Source organism: Anser cygnoides, chromosome 3 (assembly GCF_040182565.1).
Source record: "Anser cygnoides isolate HZ-2024a breed goose chromosome 3, Taihu_goose_T2T_genome, whole genome shotgun sequence".
NCBI lineage: Eukaryota > Metazoa > Chordata > Aves > Anseriformes > Anatidae > Anser > Anser cygnoides.
The window spans coordinates 121,266,349-121,278,552 of record NC_089875.1 but is presented as its reverse complement, the minus strand read 5'-3'; the positions used below and the strand labels follow the sequence as shown (position 1 = coordinate 121,278,552).

At 56.4% G+C, this 12,204-nt stretch overlaps 1 protein-coding gene across 3 annotated transcripts; it reads left to right on the top strand.

Annotated features, from left to right (window-relative positions):
- The first annotated feature begins 4,208 nt into the window (after nucleotides 1-4,208).
- On the top strand, nucleotides 4,209-12,091 carry LOC106038164 (serine/threonine-protein kinase PDIK1L-like). Of its 3 annotated transcripts, none has more exons than XM_066995135.1 (5): nucleotides 4,209-4,313; nucleotides 6,101-6,710; nucleotides 7,777-7,993; nucleotides 9,627-9,877; nucleotides 11,953-12,091. In XM_066995135.1, exons 2-4 carry the CDS (start codon nucleotides 6,165-6,167, stop codon nucleotides 9,860-9,862), a joined length of 999 nt encoding a protein of 332 aa, XP_066851236.1. In that variant the 5' UTR covers nucleotides 4,209-4,313; nucleotides 6,101-6,164; the 3' UTR covers nucleotides 9,863-9,877; nucleotides 11,953-12,091. The 3 variants fall into 3 exon arrangements, with proteins under 3 accessions (XP_066851236.1, XP_013039918.1, XP_047935303.1); XM_013184464.3 differs by lacking the exon at nucleotides 4,209-4,313 and adding an exon at nucleotides 5,501-5,679; XM_048079346.2 differs by lacking the exon at nucleotides 4,209-4,313 and adding an exon at nucleotides 5,735-6,018.
- Nucleotides 12,092-12,204: the final 113 nt, after the last annotated feature.

Here is a 12,204-nt window from a genome sequence, read left to right as displayed (position 1 = left end):
CCATCCTTTGGGGTCGCTCGAGGCAAAGAGCAGCCCCAGCAGGACGGGGTGGGAGGACCCCAAAAGGCGGCGATCCTTTTTGTAAAGAGGACACGAAGCAAATGGGGTCCGGCGCGAGGGGGGTGTGGGGAGGGTTTGAGAGACTGGGATTTGAGATTGGGATTTGGGGTCGGGATTGGGTTTTGGGGTCAGGATCGGGTTTTGGGGTCAGGATCGGGGTTTCAGGGCAGGATCGGGATTTGGGGGCAGGACCGGGATTTGGGGGCAGGACCAGGTTTTGGGGACAGGATCAGGATTTGGGGACAGGATCAGGGTTTCAGGGCAGGATCGGGATTTGGGGGTAAGATCAGAGTTGAATGGTATTTGGGGTCAGGATCGTGATTAGGGGGCAGGAACAGGATCTCAAGGGGCAGGATTGGGGTTTGGGGTCAGGACCGGGATTTGGGGGCTTCATTGCCCCCGAGCTGGTGCTGATCAGTGCCAGCGGTGACCACGCTCCCCTGCTGCTGACTTACCCCCGACAGGGACATTTTGGGGACGAGGGGGGGGTCCAAAATACACCCACCAGGGTGAGGATGAGCACAACGAAGGCTCTCCAAACCCCATGGGGACCGGCACCATTCCCCCTCCCGCCCGACCGGGACTTGCACGGCCCTGAGGGCTGGATCCTGACCCCGTACATCCCCCCCGTTGCCCCCCTGCTGTCAAAAACCCTTAACCACAGCGGGGGCCACATGAGGAGCGATCGCTCCAAAATCCTGATCCTGTGCCCCAAATCCCATCCTGCCCCCAAATCCTGATCCTGCCCCAAAACCGTGATCCTGACCCCAAAAGCCAATCCTGTCCCCAAATCCTGATCCTGCCCCCAAATCCTGACCATGTCCCCAAATCCTGATCCTGCCCCAAAACCGTGATCCTGACCCCAAAAGCCAATCCTGTCCCCAAATCCTAACCCTGCCCCCAAATCCTGACCCTGCCCCCAAATCCTGACCCTGCCCCCAAATCCTGACCCTGCCCCCAAATCCTGATCCTGCCCCCAAATCCCGATCCTGCCCCCAAATCCCAATCCTGCCCTCAAATCCCAATCCTGCCCCAAAATCCTGACCCTGCCCCAAAATCCTGATCCTACCCCGAAAATCCCGACGCTGCCCCAAAATCTCAATCCTGCTGCAAAAGGGGGGCTGTGATGGGGACGGGGGCACAGCCCCCTTCCAGGCAGGTGCTTTGGGGTCGCCCCAGTTGGGGACCCCCCTGGAGGTCCCATCCCACCTCCCCAAACCTTCCTGACCGAGGCAGGGGTCAGAAACCCCACCACCACCCCCCAACACCCCAAAACCTGCCCTGCTTGCGCATTGACGTGCAGCCCCCATCCCTCCCCCAGCGCTGCTTTTGGGGTCTCAACCCCCTGCAAAGAACAAAAAGGAGCGATGCCTTTCCCCTAAACACCCTTCCATTTACCATCCGAGGGGATTTTACCCCAAAACCTCGCTGTGTCACCACCACGACCCTTCCCACTGCACCCACCCCAATCCCCCCGGGCTCTGCCCTAATCCCACAAGGCACAGGGGTCAGGATTTGTGCCACCTCGCCCCAAATTCCTGCTTTATTCAAAATAAAATCGCCCCCGTTTACCCATCCCCCAAACCGCCCCGCAGCGCTGACTTTTTTGGGGGAAAAGCTCCTAGATTTAGGCAAATCCCTACCAGCGCTTCAGGGCAGGGGGAGTTTTGTAGGGGAAATTTTGGGGAGGCCACGTCCATAAATACACACGGACATGCTTTTGGGGTCCAAAACCCACCCAAACAGCCCCAAATTGCAGGGTTTCTGCTCCACCACTGGGGCCAGCACCCAAATACTGGGGTCAGGGGTGTCAAAGGCATCTCCCCGTTCGTCCCCCGACCCCGAGCTCCGTCCCACAAAACAAATCATCCCCAAGGAAAGTCTGGGCACCCCACAGTCCCCGATGAACATGGGACGCTCATTTCCTACCCATTTTCCATCCACCAAACAGCTCCGAATCCACCATACCCGGTCCCTACTGCTCTGTGCTGTTATGGGGTGAAAAAAAAAAAAAAGGGTTTTAGGCTCTATATGGGGATTTTTTTCTTGCCTTGCATCCCCAAACCCTATATTGTCCCCATGTGGAGACACTCGCTGGGCTGGCTGTGACCGAGCAGCCTTGCCTGGGGGGGAGGGAATTAATCCCTCCTTCTGTAGGGTTTCAGGGCAAGATTGGGATTTGGGAGCATGATTGGGTTTTGGGGGCAGGATGGGGATTTGGGGGCAGGATCAGGATTTGGGGTCACGATTGGGGTTTCAGGGCAGGATCAGGATTTGGGGGCAGGATTGGGATTTGGGGTCACGATTGGGGTTTCAGGGCAGGATTTCAGGGATTTGAGGGCAGGATCAGGGGGCATTTTTTGTGGGATCAAGATGTTTGGGGGCAGGATCAGGATTTGAGGATCAGGATTTGAAGGCAGGATTGGGATTTTGGGGCAGGATCGGGATTTGGGGGCAGAACTGGGATTTGGGGGCAGGATCGGGGTTTCAGGGCAGGATCAATATTTGGGGGCAGGATTGGGATTTTGAGGCAGGATCAGGATTTGAGGACAGGATCGTGGTTTCAGGGCAGGATCAGGGTTTGGGATCAGGATTGGGATTTCGGAGCATGATTGGGATTTTGGGGGCAGGATCAGGATTTGGGGGCAGGACTGGGATTTCAGGGCAGGATTGGGATTTAGGGTCAGGACCAGGATTTGGGGTCAGGATCAGGATTTCGAGGTGCAGACAACACCACGTGAGAGCAGAGGGCAGCTCTGACCACAAAACACCAGCACGGATCCGGACAACTGGCACAACCCCAAATTCCTCCACCCGGGCTCACTCCGGGGAGGAAAACCCTAAAGTTAAATGAAACGGGTTTTCCAGTCAAGAAAGAAAACCGACTATAAGGGATTTCTCCGCTCGGCATCCACGAAATCTCTGGTCCCACCCAGCACCCACCGCTCCCCCCCACGCCTCCCAGCACCCTCCCGAGGGGCCTGGCCCCAAAATACTAAAAAAAAAAAACCAAATCCTGTCACATCACCGTGCTTTCCAAGAGAAAAACTGCCACATCACCGTCGCCTTCGCACGTAAAGGCTCTGAGTCACCGGGATGTGCAGCGCCTTTTAATAGGGTCCGAACTGCCCCGGTTGGGCCCGGCCCTCGGCGATCCCGTTGCCGGGCTCCCGTTTGGATAAATCTTCATTAATTAATTAATTAATTTATTTAGAGGGAGGTTTTGTGGGATTTGCGGGGGGGAGGCGCTCGCTCCCGAGACCACCCCGTCCTGTGGGGTTTGAAGCCAAAACCCCGCAGCCCCACAGCCCGCTGAACCTCTCATGGGTTCGGGTGTTTCCCTCTGCTTGTTGTGACACCGGGGAGGATGAGAAATGTGTAAACGCACCCAAAAAGTGATTTTTTTACCACCAAAAGGTGCTGCAGATGGGGATAGGGGATGGGGTTCAGCACAACCTGCCCTCATGCTGAATGGCTGAGGGGAAGGTCGGCCGGTGGGGTGCTGGGGGGGGTCCCCAAAAAGTGGCTCCATCAGGGGGGGTCCCCAAAATGTGGTGCCATCAGTGGGGTGCCCTAAATGTGGTGCCATCAGTGGGGTCCCTAAAATTGGCTCCGTCAGTGGGGTCCCCCAAAGTTGGTTCCATCAGTGGGGGCCCCCAAAAATTGGTGCCATCAGTGGGGCCCCCCAAAAAGCGACTCCATCAGTGGGGTCCCCAAAATGTGGTGCCATCAGTGGGGGTTCCCCAAAATTGACTCCATCACGGTGTCCCCCAAAAGCGGTGTGCCCCCCAAAGGATGCTCAGCGGTGGGCACGCCGCCCTTTTCCCCTCTTTTTGATGTTTTATTTCTCAGCTTTCTGATTTTTGGGGTGCTGAGGGGGTCGGGTCCCTTTGGGTACCCCCAAAACTCAGCCCCAGGACCCCCTCCTCGCCTTCCCTTGCGTTTTGAAGAATTTTGTCCCTAGCAGGCACCCGTTCCTTGCCGCAGAGCCTGCTGGGATTTGTAGTTCTTCCCCGCCTCCCCTCCACCACGCATGCGCACATCTCCCCGCCCGGCCAGTTTGAGGCGTGGAAAGCGAACCGCTCGCCGATTGGTCGCGGCGGGCGGCCGGGCAGGCGGTCGCCTGCTCTTGATTGGCGGGGGCGCGCCTTCTCCTTTCTGATTGGCCGGGGGCGGCCGGTGGGCGGGGCCAAGGGACGGCGGCGGGAATTGTGACGGCGGCGGGGCCGGGCGCGAGCGGCTGGAGCGGAGCGGTGAGGGGGGGAGGGGCGGGGGGGACCCTGAGGGGGGGGGCCCTGAAGGGCCCTGAGGGGGTCTGAGGGGACTTGAGGGGGGGAAGGGGGATGAGGGGGGGCTGAGGGGCGAAGCAGGGGCTGAGGTGGGGAAGGGTCTGGGGAGGGGAAGGGCCCTGAGGGGGAAAAGGGCCCTGAGGGGGAAAAGGGCCCTGAGGGGGAAAAGGGCCCTGAGGGGGGAAAGGACCCTGAGGGGGCCTGAGGGGAGAAACGGGCTGAGGGGGCCTGAGGGGAGAAGCAGGGGCTGGGGAGGGGAAGGGGTCTGGGTGGGGGAGAAGGCTTGAGGGGGCCTGAGGTGAGCAAAGGGCTGAGGGGGGGAAGGGCCTGGGGGAGCCCTGAGGTGGGGAAGGGCTCTGAGGGGAGAGGCAGGGACTGTGAGGGGGCCTGAGGGGAGAAGCAGGGGCTGGGGAGGGGAAGGAATCTGGGGGGGGAAGGCTTGAGGGGGCCTGAGGTGGGCAAAGGGCTGAAGGGGGAAGGACCTGGGGGAGCCCTGAGGTGGGGAAGGGCCCTGAGGAGAGAGGCAGGGGCTGTGAGGGGGCCTGAGGGGAGAAGCAGGGGCTGGGGAGGGGAAAGGGACTGGGGGGTGAGGGCTTGAAGGGGTCTGAGGAGAGCAAAGGACTGAAGGGGGAAGGGCCTGAGGTGGGGGAGGGCCTGAGGGGGGCTGAAGGGAGAAGCAGAGGCTGAGGTGGGGAAGGGCCTGAGGAGGGGAAGGGGCATGGGGTGGGGAAAGGCCTGAAGGGGCCTGAGGGGAGAAGCAGGGGCTGGGGAGGGGAAGGGGGCTGGGGGGGGGAGGGCTTGAGGGGGCCTGAGGAGGGGGAAGGGCCTGGGGGGACCTGAGGGGGGGGAAGGGGCCTGGAGTGGGGAAAGGCCTGAGAGGGCCTGAGGAGGGGAAGGGGCCTGAGGGGAGAAGTAGGGGCTGGGGAGGGGAAGGGCCTGAGGGGGGTGAGGAAGGGCCTGGGGTAGGGAAGCGCCCTGAGGGGAGAGGCAGGGGGTGAGGGGCCCGGGGTGAGGAAGGAGCAGGGCTGGTGCCCATGGAGCTGGGGGGGCTGTGGCTGGGCTGGGGGGGTGGGTCTGGGGGAAGCTCAGGGGTTGGGCTGGAGGGAGTGGGGGGAATTGGGTGAGAAAACAGAAGTTTTGGGAAAGGAGTAGGGGTACGGAGGGAGCTGGGGTGGGTTTGACCTGTGCAGGTGCACGGGGAGGGAGCTCTGGGACACGAGGGGAGCTAAAAGGGTGAAAACATGAAGGGTTTGGGATCTGGGACCGGAGCACAGCTGGTAGGAAAACGGCTGGCAAAGCGCAGGGAGATGTTCCATCCCTCGGTGGATCGGTACGGTTACACGGGGGGAAAATAGGGCTGCGAGAACTCGTGCCAAACCGGCGTTTCTGTCTCGCTTTGCTTCTCTAAAAGTCAATTGTGCTCAAGCGAGCTCGGCTGCTCCCCAGCAGGTCTCCTCCTCCCTTTCCTGCCCCGCTCGGCGAACGTGTCCGCCTGGCCCTTTTTCTTTTTCCACAGAGCTCGGGCTGCCGCGGACGAATCGATGCCGCTCCCCGTGCTGCCGCACCCCGCTGTGCGGTCAGGATTGTACCCGATAACACCTCCCAGTTACCATGGATATGGGCTTCCTCTCAGAGCCCTGCTCTAGCCCTCCTCGTGCAACTACATCCCGTAATGATGTCCCTGGAAGTATTCGCACTTGGCAGCTGGGTGAGCTGCGAAGTTTTGAGCTTTTTATCCTCTTTTCTTCCAGGGTTTTGCTGCGGATTGTCATGACTCCGGGTGTTTTCCCCTGATTCGCTGGGCCGAAGCGGGAGATGGCGACGGAAGCCAAGTACAGCATCGTTCGAGAAGTGGGCCGAGGGAGCTACGGGGTGGTTTATGAGGCCGTCCTCAATAAGACCGGAAGCAAAGTGGCCGTGAAAAGGATGCACTGCGACGTGCCCGAGAACGTGGAGCTGGCTTTGCAGGAGTTCTGGGCCCTGCAAAGCATCCAGCGGCAGCACGAAAACGTGATCCAGCTGGAGGAGTGCGTCCTGCAGAACGGGCGGGCCTTCCAGCCCATCGGCCATCGCCTCAGGAAGTCCGACAGCCACCTGCTGCTGATCGAGACCTGCCTGAAGGGCCGGAGGTGCATGGACCCCAAGGCCGCCTGCTTCCTCTGGTTCGTCATGGAGTTCTGCGACGGCGGCAACATGAACGAGTACCTGCTGTCGCGCAGCCCCGACGCCCAGCTCAACAACAGCTTCATGCGGCAGCTCAGCAGCGCCGTGGCCTTCCTCCACAGGAACCAGATCGTGCACAGGGACCTGAAGGCTGACAATATTTTGATCTCCCACAAGCGTGGCAGCCCCATAGTGAAGGTAAGGGGATAAAAGCTCTGCCCAGACCAGCTTGTCGTCCGCACGCTCGCACAGTCCCGTCTTTGGGAGCGGTCTCTTGGTAAGTTTTGTGATAAGCTCTGCTCGGAGCTCGTGATAAGGGCATCGAGAGCATCTGATGTCCGCTGTGGGCTGGGTTTTAAGAGCTTTGGAAGGAAGTGGAGCTCACGATGGCTTGTATCTCTCAAGTCCTTCGTCCCCTGCTCGTCCTGCGGAGAGCTGCAGCTCAGGGTTGTCGAGCTGCTGCGCGCTAGATAATCGGAGAGATCAGCCAAAGACGAGGCAATGTTTTCTCTTCCCTTGAACCTTAAGAACACACAGTCCTGTTACAACAGCTAATGCTTCCAGTATCGCCGCCTCAAGCACGCGATTCTCAGCTTAAGGGGAGGTGGGGAATGCTCAGGCTTCGTGTGAGGTGGTGCCCGATCGAGGTAAAGGTGAGCCAGCTGCGTTTCTGGAAGCACCGGGGTGAAATTCAGCTGTGTTGCCCTGAGAAGCAGCTGCAAAGCTGGGAGCCAGCTTCCTCCTGAACTCGCGGTCCCAAGAGTTCCCGTAGCCGGGCGTAATTTTATAGCTTAGTGCCTCGTGGATAATTCACGTCTTGGCCGCTCAGATCAATAATGATATTTGTGCTCGGACCCGGAGAGCCATCGAGGGACGCTTAAATCAATGCCCTCTTCATCACGGGACGATAACGGCAAGGCCAGAGCTTCGGTGCGCTCCCCGTGGGGCAGTAAGAGCCGCTCCTGCCTCAGCTGTCGCTCCAGGTACCTTTGTGCCCAGTCAGATTTGGTCGGAACGAACTTCGCACGCAGAGCAATCGGATATTTGGTTCCCTCTCCCTAGGGAGGGGAGCAAACATCAGGCAAGGGGCGAGGGACGGGCATCTAAAGGACAGGACGCGGTAGCTCTTCTCCACGAGGGGTGCCACCCGACAGCTCTTGGTTCTGTGGGGGATTTCTGACTGGAATTTGTCGGGCCGCTGCTTGTAAACGTCCCTGGGAGTTTGGTGTCTGCGAAGAGCTCATTTTCCTTCTCCTCTTCGCAGGTGGCAGATTTTGGCCTCAGCAAGGTGTGTCAGGGGAAGGGGAACGTGAACCAGCACCGCTTCTCCTCCGCCTGCGGGTCCAACTTCTACATGGCTCCCGAAGTGTGGGAAGGGCACTACACGGCCAAGGCTGACATCTTTGCCCTCGGCATCATTTTCTGGGCTATGGTCGAGCGGATCACCTTCCGGGACGGGGACACCGAGAAGGAGCTGCTCGGTGAGGACTGGTGCTTTTTGCCCCAAAAGCGCAGGGCAAAATCCCTTCTCTCCAGCGCAAATTTCTCCTGAAGTGGCTGCTGTTCGCGTAGGGTTTCCAGGGCCTGAAAACGTATCAGTAAGGCAGAAGGAACACTTCTTATGTCTGCAAATTATTATGTTCAGAAGGTCGTTCTTCTGCCAGTGAATGTGTGTGGCTGTTGTTTTTTTTTTTAATCCCAAAAACACTTTGTGGGGTTTAAAGGTCATGGGAAAGATTGCTTTTGTCTTCTTTGCTGCCGGGCTTTCCTTACCCCAAGGAGCTCTGCTCAGAGTGGGGTTGGCCCCGGTGGACACCAAGGAGTTTTAAGACAGAAAGCGCTTGGTGACGCTTGGTCTTCGCGGAGCATTCCGTGTCTGTAGGCTGCCGTTCGCTCAGGAGCGCTCCTAATGCTCCCAAAACCCAAACCTGCCCTGCCCGGAACTGGTTTTAGGAATTTGCTTCTACCCTTGACTTGGCACGTCCAGGGGACGGCAGCGCTGGAAGGATGCTCTAAGGAGCCAAGCTATAAACTTGGCAGGGACGTTTAGATCAGCCTCGCTGCGCCCTGGCTGAGTTTCCTCGTTTCGAGGTGCAAACTCTCCCAGGGATGACTCGCCCGATGGCCTGCTCTGTCCCAAACCCCCAAACCCACCCCCCACACACGCGCGCTTGGAATACGTGGTGCTAAACGATTTCAGAAAAGTATATTGCGGTGGGAAAATCCATCTCGAGAGCAGAGAATGCCGGTCATGCAGATTAGCATAACAATTGCAGGCATCTACCCTGGCTCTGAGATCGTAGAGCACCTGTCCGTCTCCTAAACGTTTAAATTTTAAACTTAAAAGGGATTTCTACACAGGGACTTGGATAAGCTTTTGCGCTACCCCTTTAATTATTTTTTTTTTGAGTAGGCTCGGTTCTAATTGTATTATTTATTTCTCTTTAAAACGCCAAATGTTGATAAACGTTTTAGTTCCTGCCTACAACAGCAAGCAAGCGGTTGCAGCTGAGACCAAAGCATGAACAGATCTCATTAAAATAGCCGCCCGCCAACTCGAGATAAGGAGTTTGCGTGGCCAACCTTTTCCCCACGCAGGCAGGTCGCTGCCTTTGAAACGTTTATTCTTCGCCTGGTGCAGGGGCAGAGCAGCCCGAGCGAGCAGAGCTGTTTTCACTGTCTGTTTGGGAAGCCGGTTAATCATTTTTCAACAAGCGGTGAAATTATTTAGATGGCCGGGAGTAAATTTACATTTCCCTTCCTTAATCTCGCCGAGGAGAAGTTGGCGAACGGCAAATGGCGTGCGCTGTCATTTTAATTGAAAATTGTTTGACTTGCTGAGCAAATAGGGTTTGTCTTTAACTCTTTCGAGTCACCCGAGCCAAGCTCAGTCCCTTCCTTCCCCCTTCGAGCGCTTCCAGGCCTGCTGTCGGGGTGAACCAGGACCAGATGGAGGAGGTTCCTTTCAGTATTTGACCTGGCCTCCCGAGCAGTGATCTTCCCGGTGATCTTTCAGATGTTTTGTCCTCCAGATTGCCTCTCCCTGCTTCGCGTGGCAGCCTTTTGCGTAGATTTTCCCCTCGTTTAAGCCGACTCCTTCTACCCTGTGTTCAGGAACTTACATCTGCCAAGGCAAGGAGCTCATTCCTCTGGGCGAGGCGCTGCTGGAGAACCCCAACATGAAGCTGCAAATCCCTCTGAAGAACAAGAAGTCCATGCCGGCCGATCTCTGCGAGCTCCTGCACGACATGCTGGCTTTCAACCCCAAGGAAAGGCTGGACGCCTTCCAGCTGGAAGCCCGCATCAGGCAAATCTCCTACGGCAAGAAGCGCCAGCGCTCGCTCTCATAGACCAAGGGCGCTCAGGTCAGTGTCTGTGCCAGGCCCCTCTGGGTCCCCGTGTGGGTTCACGGGGTTTTTAGCTGCTGACCTGCTGGCCAAAGCCCTCTAAAATCGAACGTGACCCGGGGCAGTTCTGAACGCTTAGCGCCAGAAGGGTGCAGTCAGATGGGAAGGAACCACCTCGTTAAGTTAAACGTGTGGGAAATCTGGGTGAATTACCTCTGACAAAGAAACCTCTGTCTCTTTAATGGTGTGCGATCAGGGAATTGGCCGTGTTGCTCCTCGGTCTGCCTGTCCTTCATCCGAAATCTCAACTGCTTCCATAAATGGGGGCAGACTTCTGGCATCCCTCCAGCGCTTCCCTGTGCTGTGTTTGTCCCTTTTGTGATGTATTTGCTAACGAAATAGAACCCAAGGTGGGTGAAGTTGCTGTGTGTCTGTAGGCGTGCACCCTGGGTATGTTTAGGTGTTTTTTATGTTCTCCTTCCCTGGGCTCGTTAACACAAAGGCCTCGATCCAGCCTTGCAACAACACTGACTCACTTTCGTGCCCACTTTTCTTAAAAACAAACAAAATTCCCAATCCTTCTGAGTTTTTGGTGACCTCCAGTCCCTACACGGATGGAGGTTTGAACGCCCAGTATAAAATCCAAGACGTTCTGTTGGATTTCATGTCTTTGAGCAGTTAACGGCAAAGACATGGACTCGCAGAAGGGAGTTTCCAGGATTTTCAGCTCCTGTTTTCTGCCGTCATGGGCATCGTGGGGTTGAATTTGTTGCATGCATCGTAGCAATGAAGTCTCTTAGGTCCTTGTAAAGCACTAATATTTATGAACTAGCCTGGAAGTCTTCCTCCCGATGTATTCCAGAATCACCTCTCCTCTTTCACACCTGTATCGCTTATTCCTCTTCTAATTACTTTGTATCCTAAGGCCCTTCTTGACCTGAGTCCTTTCAAATAATAACATCTGGGTTACAGTAAAAACTTTTGTTTGCAGACGCGTAACCTTCTGTTTTCTGTTACCCAGTCTCGTCTCCTGTCAGTTCGAAGGTGAACGACCCTGACTGTCTTCATCCTTTCTTGTAATCATAACACCTCAGCCTTGGTGCGCTCCTAATTGCTCATCGGATGTTAGTGAAAGCATTTAATTAAACAAGCCTCTTCCCAGTGCCCATCTTGATAAAGCTCTGCTCTGGTGTCTTCGTTTCCAAATTACCCACTTCAGTTTTTCCCTTGGGCCAGGTTAGCTGCCGCGCGTCTTCCTCTTTACTAATTGCAGTCTTCTCCTGTTTGTCTAATACTTTCTCGAGCGGTGCTACATCAAACGTTTCTGGAAATCTCAGTGGACAAACCCAACGCTGCTTAGCCAGGGACGTCGCTTTTGTCACCGACAGCTGCTCGAGCAGCAGCCTGCTGCGCTCGGCGGTTCTGGGGGCTCCGTCCCGAGGCTGGCCTGGCGCGCTGTGCTAGCAGCAGTGCCACTAGTTGGCAGGCCAGCCCCGAAGTGGTTTGTCCTACGGGAGTTTGAAAGAACAAAGTAAAAAGGTTGTAACGGTGCGGCGTCAGGTCTAGTACTCTCTATTTTCCTCTGATTTTCCTTTTTTATTACGATCCCTTAATGGGAAACAGGCTTGCAGAAAAAGGGCGGCACAGCCGGGGCGTACAGACTGCCCTGAAAAGCCCCATTGATCTGCCTCAAACCTCTTAATTTATCTTATTTTCCTGTTAGGTAGGGTGTGACGTGAATACCTGCCGTGCCTTCTTGGGACATGCATTCTGAGCCGGTGCAGTGGCACGGCGCTCCGTGCCACACGGCGCCGTTCCCAAGCCGTTGGAAACGCTGAGGCACCGATTTGTGGGTGCTCCAGCCCAGAAAACAGACCCGTTTCATATCCTCTCCGTATCGTTTCCTAATCTAAAATCAGGAGTAGCCCAGAACCGGGGTAGGGTTCCTCACAGTGCAAGGCCTTCAGAAAAAAAACCTCTTGAACCAAACAAGGCACACCTTTTCCCATAAACAGTGGGTATGGGGACCTGTGGTATGGTCGGTGCCCTTGCCAAGCGTATTATTTTGTAACTTCATCACGTTTCTTTCGTAGGCGCTGTGTCCCACCACGGTCTGGGGGCCTCGCAGACGGTGAACGACTGATTTCTTTCGCAAGGAGTGGCTGGATCAGGAAAGAACGAGACGCCAACCTTGCAGGCTTCCGGTTTTCCCAAACGGTTGTATTTAAATGGACGATAACTTTATTTATTTGTACAGTAATTTTAAGAGAACTACAAATATTTTATTTTTGTGCAACATCCCCCCCCCCCCCCCCCCCGTGCTTTTTGTACTTGTGTTCTTTTAT